The sequence below is a fragment of the Mauremys mutica genome, chromosome 5 (genome assembly GCF_020497125.1).
Source record: "Mauremys mutica isolate MM-2020 ecotype Southern chromosome 5, ASM2049712v1, whole genome shotgun sequence".
Classification (NCBI taxonomy): Eukaryota; Metazoa; Chordata; order Testudines; family Geoemydidae; genus Mauremys; species Mauremys mutica.
The window spans coordinates 94,115,829-94,133,006 of NC_059076.1; the positions used below are offsets into that span (position 1 = coordinate 94,115,829).

The 17,178-nt window shown below is 45.3% G+C and overlaps 1 protein-coding gene across 6 annotated transcripts in view; it reads right to left on the reverse strand.

The window, feature by feature from the left end:
* Nucleotides 1–17,178, reverse strand: part of SPATA18 (spermatogenesis associated 18) — a 45,414-nt gene that overhangs the window by 14,304 nt on the left and 13,932 nt on the right. For 5 of the 6 annotated variants that reach the window (XM_045019491.1, XM_045019487.1, XM_045019490.1 and 2 more), the window contains exons 5-6: nucleotides 11,133–11,228; nucleotides 175–309 (exon numbers count right to left, since the gene is read on the reverse strand). In XM_045019491.1, the coding sequence (XP_044875426.1) occupies nucleotides 175–309; nucleotides 11,133–11,228 (231 nt within the window). The remainder of the gene's footprint in view (nucleotides 1–174; nucleotides 310–11,132; nucleotides 11,229–17,178) is intronic. The other variant, XM_045019489.1, reaches the window with a different exon arrangement.

Consider the following 17,178-nt stretch of genomic DNA (forward strand, 5'->3'; position numbering starts at 1 on the left):
TAGGACAGGGAGGTTTAGTTTATGTTTTCTTTTCAATCTAAAACTATGTATCTGCAATTTCTCTTCCTCTTCAGTGGCAGCTTAACATGTTGTCCTAGCTTGGGAGATCCTAAATTCTGTTTTTGGTTTGCTTCCTATGTGTGTTTTAAAGATTTGTCAAATTAGGGTTCATACCTGCTGTGAAGAACAGATTTTTGGGCACCCAGGATGGCAATCTCATCCTTTAGTATTTGAACCTGTTGCTCATAATCATTCAGACGATCCAGATTCCTCAATGCGCTCTCCTCCTGTGCTTGAGAAGCCTTCAGACTTAATCAAACAACATAAAACTGATGACAAGGGGCCCTTCTACCAATCTAAATGCCCTATATATTAATCCATATTAAATACAAAAAGCTTTGTAAAAATAATGGGGTGGTTAACTTCTAGAGAGAAACACACGGAACTCCATAGTTAGCAATGAACTGCAAAACCAGCCCAAAATTGTTTTCCCCCCCTTAATTGGTACTCTGTGTATGCAGACTCTTGTCATGTGACATGGGATATTAATTACCCTTATGTATTCCAGGACCATGTCAGGTGAACAAGATCAGTCTCTTTCCTGTGTGTCACAAATTAATTAGAGTCTCAAACTTTCTAAAAAAAGGGGGTTGTTTTCAGTTCCTCCTTTTCCTCTCTCTGCAGGAGTACCTTGAGAAGATTTTTGGAGGCCCTGAATAATGATGTCACATGAGGCTGTAACCTTACTGAAGCCCTCCCTCACCCCAAAAGAGGGAGAGATAATGACGATTCTTAAACATTGTTAGATGCCCTGCAAAGCAATTTTATACACATTTATTTATACACCTTTACTGCTTCTTTACTATATATATATATATATATATATATATAAGATGTCTCAAAATTTCCCCCTTTGCTTCTCCCCACTCCAAAAAAACAAACAAAACTCTGAATGTTTTCTATGTCCTTCCTTCCCTTTCTTTACTGGTGAGATCTTTGGAGGGCTTGACTAGCGATACCAAATGAGGTTGCCACCTGAGCTGCAGATCTTTCTCCCTCCACTGGAGGGAGGACAGATCTATATGTAATGTAAGAATGGCCACTGTGGCAAAGGCAAGAGAATTTCCTGCCTCAAATGAGGACAAGTTGCCCATAGTGTTAGTTTCCTGTGATCACTAGTCAAGTCCTGCAATTCCTACAGCAAGGAATTCCAGCAAAGAGAGGCAAGAGGGGAGCAGATATTTCTAATGAAATAAATAATCAGGAAAGAAAACTAGTGGGTTTTTTCTGGAGATGGGTGGAGGAGGAAAACTTTTATGCATCATAATCCCTTGACAGGGGGAATGGCTAACTCAGAGGGAAAAGAGGTTTAAAAAGCCAGCTGCTAATTGACCAAAGGAGCTAACAAACAGGAGCAGCAAACCAGGGAGTTTTGCAAGGGCACGCGAGAGGCAGATACGCCTAACAAACATGCTCCTAACTTAGGCCAATATGACATCAGGGTATCCTCTCACACTGAGGATACCCCTCCAGAGGAGGGGACTCTAGTTATTAGGAAAAGACAGATAATAGTGATGGGGGATTCCATTATTAGAAATATATATATTGTTGGGTTTGTGATTTCTGGGACAACCACATGGTGAATTGCCTGCTGGGTGCAAAGGTACAGACCTCTCAAGACATCCAGATAGACTTATGTGCAGTGCAGGGCGAAGCCGGTGGGTCATGGTTAAGGTTATGTTTTAGTCACAGGTATTTTTAGTGAAAAGTCATGGACAGGTCACGGGCAATAAAAAAATTCACAGCCATGACCTGTCCATGACTTATACTAAAAATACTTGTGACTAAATCTTATGGGGGAGTGGGTTTCTGGGGGATGACGTCTGGGGACTGCTGCTGGGGGCCGTGGACCATGGCTGCTCCGGCCGGCCATCCAGGACTGTGGACCACGGCTGCTCCGGCCAGCCACCCAGCGACTGCTGCCTGAGGGCTGCGGACACTCCATCCAGCCACCTGGGGACCACTGCCCTGGGGCCATGGACACGCCGTCCGTCCGCGCGGGGACTGCTGCCCGGGGGCTCTGGCCCACAGCTGCTCTGGCCATTCCTGGGGCCACTCCAGGGGCAGCTGGTATGGCTGTCCCCAGGGCCACCTGAGCAGCTGTCCCCGGAGCCAGCTGCTTGGGTGGGCCTGAGGTCAGCCACACTGGCCACTGCAGAAGTCACAAAGGTCACAGAAAGTTACGGAATCCTAGTCATGGTACATGTAGGTACCAATGACATTGAGAAGGCAGGAGAGGGGTCCTGGAGGCCAAATTTTGGCTCCTAGGTAAGAGACTAAAGTCCAGGAACTTCATGGTAACATTCTCTGAAATGCACCCAGTTCCACACGCAGTGCCAGTTAGAACTGCAGGGTCTCATTGCATGAATGAGACAATGGTTCTGGGAGGGAAGATTCAGGTGTATTAGGAACTGGGGTATGGAACAGCTTCCATACGAGGAGAAAATAAAAAGACTGGGACCGTTCAGCTTAGAAAAGAGATGACTAAGGAGGAGTACAATAGAGCATAGGCGGCAGGTTATATATTTGTGCGGTGCCCGGGCTCCAGGAATATTCAGGGCCGGGTGCCCTGCTCCAGCAATAGTTGGAGCTGGGTCTCTCCCCCGGCCCTGCCTGGATCGGGCCCCGGGCCCCGCAGGTCTCCCCCCGCCGCCGCGACCCTGCCTGGAGCAGGTCTCAGCCCCCGCCTGCCACCCCCCTGCCTGCCACCCCCCCCCCCGCCGCGTCGCATCCCTGCCTGCTCTGTGCTGCCGGAGGGCTCCCAGCAGAACTGCTGTCTGCTGCCGCAGGGTCCTAGTGCCTGCCATCCACTAATGGCAAGGCAGGCTGCCCTTACCCTGAGCCTCTCCAACGCCCCAAACCCTCAGCCCCGGCCAGAGCCCTCAGCCCCCCCGCACCCTAATCCTCAGCCCCAGCCCTGAGCCCCCCCACAGCATGAACCCCTCATCCTCAGCCCCAACCCTCATCCCTCTGCACCCTAATCCTCTGCCCCAGTCCTGAGCCTCCCCCCACAGCATGAACCCCTCATCCCCAGCCAGAACCCTTATCCCCTCGCACCCTAATCCTCTGCCCCAGCCCTGAGCCCCCCCACATCATGAACCCCTCATCCTCAGCCCCACAGCTCTCATCCCACACCCCAAACCTCTGCCCTAGCCCTGAGCTCCCTCCCGCATCATGAACCCCTCATCCACAGCCCTCACCCCACAGCCCAACCCTCTTCCCTAGCACTGAGACCCCCCCTGCATCATGAACCCCTCATCCACAGCCCTCACCCCACAGCCCAACCCTCTTCCCTAGCCCTTAGCCCCCTCCTCCATCATGAACCCCTCATCCTCAGCCCCACAGCCCTCACCCTGCACTCCCTCCTATCCCCAAACTCCCTCCCCCTTCCCACACACCCCTTCCCAACCCCAAACTCCGTCCCAAAGCCTGCACCCTTCACCCCCCTCCTGCACACCCACCCCCTGCCCCAGCCCAGAGCCTGCACCCAGCACCCAAACTCCATCCCAAAGCCTGCACCCTGCACCTCTCCTGCACCTTAATCCCCAGCCCAGGATCTGCACCCCAGACCTCCCCATCCAGCCCCCTCCCAGAGCCTTAGGCAGGTGGGGGCGGAGTTTGGGGGGGCGGAGTTTGGGGGCGGGTTCTGGGCACCACCAACATTTTTACAAACTTGCCACCCATGCAATAGAGGTCTGTAGAATCACGACTGGTGTGGAGAAAGCAAATAGGAAAGTATTATTTACCCCTTCACATAATTCAAGGACCAGGGCCAACCAATGAAATTAATAGGCCGAATGTTTAAAACAAACATAAGGAAGTACTTCCTTAGGCAGTGCACAGTCAACCTGGGGAACTTGTTGCCAGGGGATATTGTGAAGGCCAGAAGTATAACGGTTCAAAAAAATTAAATAAATTCATGGAGGATAGGTCCATCAAGGTCCATTCATCAGGACTGTCAGGGACACAACCTCTGACTCCAGAAGCTGAGAGTGGCCAACAGGTGATGGATTACTCAATAATTGCCCTGTTCTGTTCATTCTCTCTGAACCATGTGGCACTGGCCACTGTTGGAAGACAGGATATTGGGCTAACCATTTGGGTGACCCAGTAAGGCCATTTTTATGTTCTGATAAGTAGTAATTATCAGACCAAATTAACCATTGGGTGAACCATTTGTCTGACCCAGTAAGGCCATTTTTATGTTCTGATAAGTAGTAAAAAGGAACACAGTGCCATGCAGTTCATCCACCACAGTGTTCTTAACAATTACCATGGTTAGGCAATGCAGGGTGTCTGCAATAACAACAAAATCAGACAAGGAAAAAGTAATTCAGTATTTCCTGCCTTTTGTCAATTAACACTATTCACAAGCACACCCGTCAAGATGTTTAAGTACAAAATGTGATGATCCTCATCTGTAGTTCTATATAGAGCTGAAGAGTTTCCATCTTTTTTTAATCAGAAATAACTATCACAACTGCAGATAATAATTGCAAATAATTATTGCACCTTCAGAGACCTACTGAAAGAGGTGCCAACCTTGCTCATAAAAAAAAAAAAACAGTGCCACATGTGTTCTAGCTTAAAGCCAGTTAGAGTACATGTACCCTGCTATGTTCACTGATAATCCCACACTAAATCACAAATTTAAAAGAGAAGCCACCACATATTGGATTAATTTTTTAAAGATATAGAAAAGAAAAACAAAGCACTAGAAGAAAAGACCCTCTTTATGGGACATATACAGTAGACCAACCTCTAGTCTTTGAAAGCCTTGACATTATCCCCTTTCATTGCTAGTCTAACGTGAGTGAGAATTAAGTTGTTTTAAATTTTTTATTTAATAAATATTATACAGTCTCTATAAAACTACTGATCCAAAATCAGTAGAACATTATCAGTTTTCCCACTGACACTAAAAAGGTCTGACCATTATGGGGATTGTAGGAGATATTGGGTCTGTGGGTGTTCCTAAATCATTAATAGGAACAAATGGTGGTAAATAACATGTTCTGTGAAAAATCACAACATTCTGAAAAGCAGCTATGGACGTCCATGTGCATGCCTTAAAAATTCATCTGTTTAAAAAAGGTACCAGTTTACCACACATTCATGCTTACTTGCTGATTAATTTGCAGTTTTTAAGAACTTTTCAGTTAAAAGGTTAAAAAAATTACCATAGATTCTTAAACTTTTCTATATGTTATTTAAAAATAAAATGGACAACTTAAACTGATGGAAGTTAATTTTAAAAAAAAAGTCACAGCCTAAGAAATTCTGTGTGAAGTTTCTAAAGCTAATGCAAATTACAACACCAGAGTTATAAGACCCAGAAAACTAGTGTTTAATCAAAAAGGCCACAAATGTCAATTTCAGCAGCTCAAACATGCTCTGTTGTAGTATCAGTAGCCCAAATTCAGCACTGGTGTACATGGGTGCAACCATCTTTTCTTTATATGTTTATACAGCCCCTAGCATCATTGGGATGAGGCCTCTTGGTGCTTCCGCATTACAAATAGTTCATCTTCATCATCATCGTTTAATCACTCATAATACCTCATCAGTTTTTTGGCCCCTTAACACTTTGTTAGTATTTAGCTTCCTTCAGGCTTTAAGTTTTCACATAAATTAGTTTGTAAAGAATGTTATGAATTTTCTTTTTTCACATTCCAGAATTACCTCTCATACTGTAATCAGCCAGGCACCATCAATATGAGTAATAAAAACTCCATCACTTACCAATGCATTTCTGGAAATGACTGAATTTCAGTGGGTCATTTGAGGAGAATCGTGCAACATCAATACAGAAAAAGTTAAAAATCTTACAAATTAATTATTTAAATCAATGATTAATTATTATATACAAATACAGCATATTATAAAGGCTGGCACGTTGTTCCTTCATTCAGTTTTATTCAAGCCTGTTAAGGTAAACCCATTAATCTTTTAACCAACTTTGACTCCCCTCTATTTAGATGGAGCACACTAGGTAGCCTCTACCTCTAACTAATGGATGCATGTCCTCTGCTCTTTTGATTGTTCTGCTTATTGTAAATTGTTCCAGCTGACCATTTCATCTTAATTTGTAAGATTTTTACTTTTTCTTTATTGATGTTCCACTTTCATCAAATGACCCATTCAAATTCTGTCATTTCCAGAAGTGCATCAGCGAGTGAGGGAGTTTTTAAGACTCATACTAATGGTGCCTGGCTGATTACAGCATGAGAGGCAATTCTGGAGTGGGAGAATGAGTGGACATTAAGAACTAAAAGTTGTACTATGAAATAATCAGACTTTTTTAAATAAAAAAGGAATACAATTGGAAAAGAGGCCAAACTAAACAGTCAATAGCCTTAACTATGATCAATTGAACAAAATAATAAATAGCCCAGCAATAAAATTTAAAGAAAAGAATAACAGACTGAATAGCATTAAAATACAGTTTTAGAAGCCCCCAAAAACAGACACACAATGCCAGAATCCAGATTAATTATTACTCTACTGACATAGAAGCACAGTGATAATAAGAGGGTATCTGGAGAAAAATTTTGATGAAAGCATGCTGAGATCAGAGCAGTTTCAGTTCTTTCATAGGGCTGAAAATATACATTAAAAATTAAGTCCTTTCAGATATATTCTGGCATTTTTCTTTTAAAGAAAAATCCAGACCCAGAGTAATATACCATATATGAATGTATTAGAAAATGTTCAGTTGCTGAATGTGTTCAACTGTTGTGGGCCATAAAACCAAAGAACAAATTTCTCTTGTTCTTTTATACATAATTTCTCAATATCATTAAAAAACAAAAACAGAACAAAAACAAAAACAAAAAAACAAAAAAAACAACCCACAGTGCAGTGAAGGTAGGAAAGAAAGGAGGAAATCATGTATTTGTCTCAGGACATGATACAGCTCCCACTGAAGTCAGTGGAAAGACTCCCATTGATTTCAATTGGGATTCTATCCTGTTTAAGTTCCACTATACCAAACCAGATAAGTGGATACAAGTACTTCCTTCCAGCAGATGGAGAAAGAAAAAAGACAACGTTTTTTTTGGGGGGGGGGAGGTTTAGGTTGGAGTGGGGGAGGTTTAGATTGGATATTAGGAAAAACTTTTTCATTATGAGGGTGGTGAAGCACTGGAATGGGTTACCTAGGGAGGTGGTGGGATCACCTTCCTTAGAGGTTTTTAAGGTCAGGCTTGACAAAGCCCTGGCTGTGATGATTTAGTTGGGGACTGGTCCTGCTTTGAGCAGGGGTTGGACTAGATGACCTCCTGAGGTCCCTTCCAACCCTGATATTCTATGACATCACTCTCTCTAAAAATGGGCTGCCTGGCTCTGATCAGTTAGGATCTTCTTGAGCAATAAGACTTCAGCTTAAAAAAACCTACAAAGAAAATTAAGAAAAAAATCCAGGACAACTATCTGAAATCCAGACACAACAACAATAACAGCAAATGGATGTCTGGGTTTCTATGAGAAAATGGATGAACTACAGCATACAGGACCTGTCTTTCAAAGGAGGAATGCTCAAATCTGTAATGATCTGAAAGATATAGAAGTATCACCTGTTAGAGATCATGAGGTTGATTTTTTGTGTGGAGTAAGCCTTGATCAAAGAGTCACAGAACCTAAGATGTGGAACATATAACCTGCTTACACATAGGGGAAAAGCAAGATAACCATCCTAAAAAACTCCTCTTGCGCACCTGCTCCAGAACCAGGCTGACAGTCAAAGGTGACCAGGAGCCTCATGACCATCAGGTTTATGGAACAAAGTATTTGTCTCAGAGTGTATATATGTGACCATCTGAGATGACTGCTGAATAGGCTATCCTTTCATAGGTGAGAGAAGTATCTGTAGATGAAAGTATTCAGCCTCAGAGGCAATGATTCTCACAATATGAAAAACAGTACTCTCACTACTTTGCACTTTATTTAGGAACCTATAAGGTCATTTAAAACATATTAAGAATAAGGACTCACACAGTTCCAATTCCTCTAGCTAGATCTGATTCAATGAGCCAGACTGCCATGAAATTCAGGGCTACTATACCCATGAATGACTGAGAATGGTAGAAAATTCCTCTCTTGCTACAGGATTTGGTGGGCTAGGTCCTCACGCATTCATCTTTATGCTTTCTATCCTCAAACCTCAATTGACGCTGGTATGCTATATCTGGATCCCTACTGCCTGGCCTTTAAACTCCAGGTGGAAGCAATGAGTTGCCTGATCTAGACTTTATCCAACAGATGAAGGGAGCTCATCTTTATGAAAGACCATAAGCATGGGTGTCTTTGTGCCCCAAACTGGCACTCCATTCAAAAGGCTAGTATCTGAGAATCTATTCCCAGAACCTATTTGGGAATCCATCACTGAGTTCTGCCAATTACTGTTATCCTGCAAGCATCAGGTGAGATTATATATTAGATAAACACAGCCAACTGGATTAAGGCAGAAACATGACTCTCAGCCTCACAATCCATTGATTAGGAAAGAACACCTTAGTCCCTCTTGGTACTTACATACCATGATGATAGGTGTCTTATAATTATCTAAGATATATGGGTAAATCTTACCTACCCAAGCATGGAAATGTTGGAATGTTCATAAGATCAAGAACACTACTTTTTTTTCCCAGTACATCAGTTGCATAAGGACCAGTTAACTGGAAGAATGGACTTCTTAATCATCCCTGAAATACTGGGATCAATTCTTTGGGCTGCAAAAAACCCCACCAGGCTTTTCTTCTGAGGGAGCAGGGCATGATTTAAAAGCTTTTATGGCCTGGTTTCTTGTCAGGAACAGTCCACTCTCTATCTTAAATGTCCTGAATGAAAAGAGGAACTGAAGAAAAGTTACACCATTTCCTACAGTGTTATTAGGCATATAAGGTCCCCATTCTTTTCAAGCAGTGGAGCACTGCCATTTACATTTAAATTGCAGGCATCTTGCTTAACAAGCATGACTAACTCACCTCTTTTGAAAAGCCAAATATCAGAAGAATCTTACATCCTGTTAGATCAAAACTTCTTTTCTGCTAGTGAAAAGATTGCATTGACCTGGAGATAAGAAGGATGAATTGACCTAGTCAACTAAGCTGTCACCGCTAAGGAAATGTGGTCTTGATGAAATAACCAAACTCAGAGTAATTATCAGTGCTCTGCTGTCAAATTAGGGTGAGGTATCTAGTGGGATCCCACAGGTATCTGCTCTGGGTCTGGTACATTTCAACATTTTCATTAATGGACTTGGATAATGAGTGAAGAGTATGCTTATAAAATCCGTGGATGACAGCAAGTTGGAAGGGGTTACAAGCACTTTGGTGGACAGGATTGGAATTCAAAATTACCTCCACAAATTGGGGAACTGATCTGAAATAAACAGTATGAAATTCAATAAAGGCAAGTGCAAAGTTACTATGCCTATGAAGGAAAAGATCAAAACACAAAAAGGGAAATTATTGGCTAGGCAGTGGTATTGCAGAAAAGGATCTGAGGGTTATAGTGTATCACAAATTGAATATGAGTCAACAATGTGATGCAGTTGTGAAAAAGGCTAATATCATTCTGGAGTATATTGTCATATGGAAGATGTGGAAGGTAATTGTTCCACTCTGCTTGGCACTGCTGAGGCCTCAGCTGGAGTCTGTGTCTAATTTTGGGAGCCACACTTTACGAAAGATGTGGACAAATTGGAGAGAATCCAGAGGAGAGCAATAAAAATGATAAAAGGTTTAGAAAACCTGACCTATGAGGAAAAGTTTTTTTTAAAAACCCTGTGAATGTTTAGTCTTAAGAAAAGAAAACTGAAGGGGGACCTGATAATGGTCTTCAAATATGTTAAGGACTTTTATAAAGAGGATGGTTATCAATTGTTCTCTGTGTTCACAGGACAAGAATTGGCTTAATCCGTATCAAACAAGACTTAGGTCAGACATTAGAAAAATATTTCTAACTATTAGGATAGATAAGTACTAGAATAGATTACCAAGGGAGGCTGTGAAATCCCCTTCATTGTAGATTTTTAGGAACAGGTTAGATAAACACCTGCCAGGATAATCTAGGTATACTTTGCCTGCCTCAGTCCACAGGAATAGGTTATATGACCTCTCGAGGTTCCCTTCCATATATTCTGTTATCCTATGTCCCTTCTTTTCTCTAAACCGGTCCTATTTTTTCAAACTTCTCTCAGAGGTCATGCTTTCTAAATGTCTTATAATTTTTACTGCTCTCCTCTGGACACACTCTCCAATTTGTTCAGATATTTCTTAGTTTGTGGTGCCCAGAACTGCACACAGTATTCCAGCTGAGACCTCACCCATGGCAAGTAGAGGGGAACAATTATCTACCAAGTCTCTCATACAACACTCCTGTTAATACACCTCAGGTATTGTATATGAGGTATATGACACTCCTGGGACCTCTCACACATGCTTTACTCACACTGGACATACAATCAACATGGGACTTCGCACCCTGGATCTACTTCCACTAAGTCACAGGGCCTCTCTATACACAGAGCCAAAGCTCTAACCAACTGGCTGTTAAGAGAAAGCCAGATGTGTCCAAACCATGCCTTTTTTGTTGGGTATTCTCTGGCCAAGAGAGATAATGAAACTCACTGCAACTAATGGGCCATATCTCTAAATGCTCCAAAGAAAAGTGAGGTTAAAAAAAAAAAAGAAAAGAGAGAGATTATTAGTAAAGTAGCCCTGCATAAATAACTGTAACTAAACCCAGACAACTGGAGAAAAGAACACAGAGGAAAAAAAACCCTCAAAGCCTATCCAGCCAAAAGAGCTGTATCCAACTGCTAGAGTCTAGAAGACAACTGATCAGGATCAGCCAGTCAAGTTTATAAAGGGGAACAACACATCACAAAAGCTTTGCCTGGTCTCATGTGTTAGTAGGAGGAATTATTCCCCTTTATTTGGAGTAGCATAGGACAGTGGGGAATTGAGCATTATAAAAATGTAAACAAAACACAAACAAATCACAAACTGTGTCTTTGCATGCTGCCTTACTGCCACAAATAGCCCTACAGTACATCACATTTTTCTTACGCCGCTTTTAGATGAACAATTTCATCCTCTGCTGCCAAAAGGGTAGTGGCTGATTTGGTCTTTGTGTCTTCAAGAGCCATCTGGGCTTCTGCCAGACTGCAAGAGAAATTAATAACCAGAAATATACCTTGACATTAAAAGGTACAGATTCTCACATTGAATTTTGCATGACAAAGCAAATATTTTAGCAGACTTTTCTTTCTTTTTTTTGCAGGTCACCTGCATGCATAGGCTGCAAAAGTCATATCTGACTAAACTATACCAGCAGAATTACTGTTCTGTAACCCATTACTATTAATCTTATACAGCTCCAGTTACTCCATCTCCGTCCCTAATTTAGATGCCCCAATTTGTCTCCATTAATCATAATCTGGCATAATCTCTGAACATGAGCACTCCATCTGCAAACCTGCCCATCTCCAGCTCCACAACACTGCCTGTTTTCCACTGCCTTCATAGCATCATCGCCAAAATCTTCCTTCACTTTTCTTCTTAACTTAATTAGCACATCTCTGTCCCCAAGTCCCTGCTCTCTAGACTCCTACATGTGCAAAATATTGCTGCCCACTTTCATACATGTATTGTACAAAGAAATGCAACTACACCACCATATCCTGTATCATTACCAATGATTCCCCATTTATTACAGGATCCAGCTCAAAATTGCCTTCTTTTGTATTAAGTCTTCTGCAGCTTTGCTCCAGCCTACATAATGGACCTTTCTTTGTACTTCACTCCCTTCTCATCTCTTCTTTTTCATACAGAAGCCTTTGCTGAAATGCCTGTTATCTGGCCTCCCTATGTCTATGCCTCACTGTCTATCATAATTGAAAATTCGTTGAAAAGTAGTTTGTTTCAACATTTCCAACTTTTTTTCTTTGTTCGTTTTGACTGAAACAATTCACCAAAATCTCCACAATTTCCCTAAATGTTTTGGTTGATTCAAATCTGCCTTTTCTGGGGAGACAAAGTTCCGGATGAAAAATGTCGACCATATCTAATCACTGTGCTCAGTAGTGTGATAAGGGGTGAGCATATGAGCCTGAGGATTGAGGACGCAAAAATGGAGGCTAACTACTCTAATTGGCATCATCCCGCTGCAAACCGACAAGAATCAATGCTGACAGTTTCAGCATTAATCTCCTCTGTTATTCAGTGTTGGGGTCAGCCCACAGGAAGTCAGCACAACTCTTTAGTGAGCTGTACAGTAACTCCCCGCTTAACGTTGTAGTTATGTTCCTGAAAAATGCGACTTTAAGCAAAACGATGTTAAGTGACTCCAATTTCCCCATAAGAATTAATGTAAATGGGACAGAGGGGAGGGGGGATAGGTTCCAGGGAAATGTTTTTCATCAGACAAAAGACTATATTTTATATAGATATAGATACACAGTATAAGTTTTAAACAAACAATGTAATACGGGTACACAGCGATGATGATTGTGAAGCTTGGTTGAGGTGGTGAAGTTAGAGGGTGGGATATTTCCCAGGGAATGCCTTGATGATAAATGATGAATTAGCAATCAGCTGAACCCTCAACAACCCTATTGTTGTTAATGTAGCCTCACACTCTACAAGGCAGCAGGAATGGAGGGAAGGCAGAGAGAGACAGAGACACACACTGTATGTATGCTGACCCCACTCTAAAGCCTGGTCTACACTAGGACTTTAATTCGAATTTAGCAGCGTTAATTCGAATTAACCGTGCACCCGTCCACACCATGAAGCCATTTAGTTCGACCTAGAGGGCTCTTTAGTTCGAATTCGGTACTCCACCCCGACGAGGGGAGTAGCGCTAAATTCGACATGGCTATGTCGAATTAGGCTCGGTGTGGATGCAAATCGAACTTACTAGCTCCGGGAGCTATCCCACAGTGCACCACTCTGTTGACGCTCTGGACAGCAGTCCAAGCTTGGATTCTCTGACCAGCCACACAGGAAACGACCCGGGAAAATTTGAATTCCTTTTCCTGTCTGGGCACTTTGAATCTCATGTCCTGGTTGGACATCGGGGCGAGCTCAGCAGCACCTGCAACGATGCAGAGCTCTCCAGCAGAGGAGTCCATGCAATCCCAGAATAGAAAGAGGTCCCCAGCATGGACAGACCGTGAAGTCCTGGATCTGATCGCTGTGTGGGGCGATGAGTCTGTGCTTTCGGAGCTGCGCTCCAACAAACAGAATGCAAAGACCTACGAGAAGGTCTCCAAAGCCATGGCACTCAGAGGATACAGCCGGGATACAACGCAGTGCCGCGTGAAAATCAAGGACCTGAGACAAGGCTACCAAAAAGTCAGAGCGGCAAATAGACGCTCCGGAGCACAGCCCCAGACCTGCCGCTTCTACGAGGCACTGCATGCCATTCTAGGTGGGTCTGCCACCAGTGCCCCACCAGTGACCGTGGACTCTGAGTATGGGATAGTGTCGAGGGGCAGTTCCTCGGCGATGTTCGCCGATGGGGAAGATGAGGAAGGGTTTGTGGAGGACGACGCAGGCGACAGCGCTTACAATACCGCTTTCCCCGACAGCCAGGATCTCTTCATCACCCTCACAGAGATCCCCTACCAACCCTCCCTGGCCGTTAACCCGGACTCAGAATCAGGGGAAGGATCAGTCGGTAAGTGCTATAAACATGGAAACATTTATTTTTTAAAAAACAGGAATAGAAAATATGTAAAAACTATATAAAACCTTTTGCTTAAAAAACTATATAAAGAGAAGGTCCACACAGATAGGGATGGAACAGAAATCCTCCTGGGACAGTTCCACGAAGCTCTCGGAGAGCAGCTCGAAAAGTCTCCGCAGGAGGTTCCTGGGGAGAGGTGCCTTATTTGGTGCTCCGTGGAAGCACATTCTTCCGCGCCAGGCCATCCTAATGTACAGCGGAATCATTGCCTCCACCAGCATTGCAGCGTACGGTCCTGGTCTGTGCAGGGATTCGAGCAGCATCCGCTCTCTCTTTCTCCGAGTGACCCGCCTCAGGCTAATCTCGTTCGGCGACTGCTGCATCTAATTAGGGCAATTAGTGTACTGTTACTATTGTGAATGCTTGACTTTTACTTTGCATAGCAATGACCTTCGCTTAACAGCCACGTGTTGGAGGCCACAGAGGAAAAGCATACAGTGATCTTTCCCGTGCACAGCCGCGAGGGGCTGGAACAGGGTCAGACATTATGCTTTACAGATTGCCTTCAGCGGGAGGGCACAGCTATCCATTAACTGTTAAGCAGCCTATAGTGTAGTGCTTACCAGGCCTGGCTGCTACACGGATTCAGCTGTACCGCCCCGCTTGTCCGATCTCCTGTGCAAGACCGCAGCCAATGAAAGCGTATTCCGAAATCTCGAACTTGTCCTGAGAGCTCGTGAGACTAGGTGCCCTGTATGGTCTTGTTCACAGAAACTGACTAGACTGTGTTCAGTGTTCGCAAACATGTATCTTTTCAAGGAAATCACTTCCTTTTTCCCATCACACAGCTGCGGCTCTTTCACGAACTGCCTCGGCATCCCCCTCACAGAGGCTGGCGCAGATTAGGCGGTGAAAGAAAAAGACTAGGGACGACATGTTCTCGGAACTGATGGCTTGCTCCAGAGCCGAGGCGGCCGAGCAGAGACAGTGGAGGGAGACCCTATGTCAGCAGCAGCGCTCGCACAGCGAACGGGAGGACAGGTGGCGGCAGGAAGACCAGCAGGCGACTCAAACGCTGCTTGGGCTAATGAGGGAGCAAACGGACACGCTCCGGCGCCTTGTAGATGTTCTGCAGGACCGCAGGCAGGAGCAGAGAGCCCCCCTGAACTGTATCTGCAACCGCCTTCCCCCGCCACAAAGTCCTGTCCCCCCCTCACCAAAAATCACAAGAAGGAGGGGCGCTAGGGGCCGTGAAAACTGTCACTCCACCCCAGCAGAGCGCTCATGTACCAAACAGCTCTCATTCCCTAAAGTGTGAGAAGTGCTTCCCTTCCTGGATCACCCAGTCCCAAATCCAAGTTTCATCCCCCCACTGTGTAGTTGAGTATTAAAAGTAGTTTGTTGTTATTCACTGTTTCCGTCACGTTTTCCTTGTCAGAAGACTTTGTGTGAAGGGGGGGAGGGGTTTTTTAATTGCATAGGACAGCCTCCATTACCAGGGTACAGACTTGGCGGCAGGATCAACAGCAGGACACACACAGACTGCAATCACTAGGCACTAGGGTCAGTCTGTGAGGTGTATGCTGCCCCAGGGTCCTAGCGCCTGACATCCACAAATGGCAAGGCAGGCTGCCCTTACCATGCCCTTCCCCCCTAGCCACGAGCCTCTCCAATGCCCTGAGCCCCAGCAAGAGCCCTCATCCACAGACACATACTCACCCTTCCCACACACCCCTCACCCCTTCCTACGCCCCAACCCCCAGTCCAGAGTCTGCATCCAAACTCCGTCCCAAAGACGGCACCCCTCACCCCTTCCTGCAAACCCACCCCTTCCTGCACACCCACCTGCAACCGTCCTCCCCCCAGAGACCGCTGTAGGAGCAGGAGCCTGTCATTCCTCTAGTGTAGAAGCGGTCTGGACATCAGTGCACACCGTACCCACCACAGTCCGCGTCCATGTTTCAACCCTTGAACAGGAATTCATAATTAAAGAAAAATTTATTAACAAATCAGTGTTCCATTAAAGTTATTTTAAAACGTGTGTTGGAAGGGGGGAAACCTGGAGAACGGGGTAGGTAACCGCAGATCGAAGTCAACAGTCACTGAAACAGGCTCAGGTTCAGCTTCTCTGTAAATCAACTGGAGAGTCATAGGTTACCCTGCTCTCCGAGGAACCTATCTTTCAAAGCCTCCCGGATGCACAGCGCTTCCCGCTGGGATCTTCTATCGGCACGGCTGTCTGGCTGAGCGTAATCAGCAGCCAGGCGATTGGCCTCAACCTCCCAACCAGCCATAAAGGTCTCGCCCTTGCTCTCACAGAGATTGTGGAGCACACAGCAAGCAGCAATAACAACGGGGGTATTTTTTTCGCTGAGGTCCGAGCGAGTCAGTAAGCTCCGCCATCTCCCCTTGAGACGTCCGAAAGCACACTCCACCACCATTCTGCACTTGCTCAGCCGGTAGTTGAAGAGTTCCTTCTCACTGTCCAAGGCGCCTGTATAGGGCTTCATGAGCCAGGGCATTAGCGGGTAGGCTGGGTCCCCGAGGATCACTGTAGGCATCTGCACATCCCCAACCGTTATTTTGTGGTCCGGGAAGAAACTACCTGCCTGGAGGCGTTTAAACAGACCAGAGTTCCTGAACACACGCGCGTCATGAACCTTGCCCGGCCACCCCACGTAGATGTTGGTAAAACGTCCCCTATGGTCCACCAGTGCTTGCAGCACCATAGAAAAGTAGCCCTTTCGGTTAATGTACTCGCTGGCCTGGTGGGCCGGTCCCAGGATAGGGATGTGAGTGCCATCTATAGCCCCACCGCAGTTTGGGAATCCCATCGCGCCGAAGCCATCTATGACGACCTGGACGTTTCCCAGGGTCACTACCTTTGAGAACAGTTGCTCAACGATTGCGTGGGCTACTTGAATCACAGCAAGCCCTACGGTAGATTTGCCCACGCCAAAGTGGTTCGCTACTGACCGGTAGCTGTCTGGCGTTGCAAGTTTCCAGAGGGCTATAGCCACTCGCTTCTGCACAGTCAGGGCTGCTCGCATCCGGGTGTCCTGGCGCTTAAGGGCAGGGGACAGCAAGTCACAGAGTTCAAGGAAAGTGCCCTTACGCATCCTGAAGTTTCGCAGCCACTGTGATTCATCCCAGACCTGCAGCACTATGCGGTCCCACCAGTCCGTGCTTGTTTCCCGGGCCCAGAATCGCCGTTCCACACCATGAACGTGACCCATTGCCACCATGATCTCCACTGCGCGGCGTACCCTGCTTTGTGAGAGGTCTGCGCCACTCTGTGACTTCCTGTCCTCACCGCGCTGCCGGACCCTCCTCGCCCGATTTCTCAGCAGCTGACTGTGGAAGAGGTGGACGATAAGGTGCGAGGAGTTGACAATGGCCATAAGTGCAGCGATGATCGCAGCG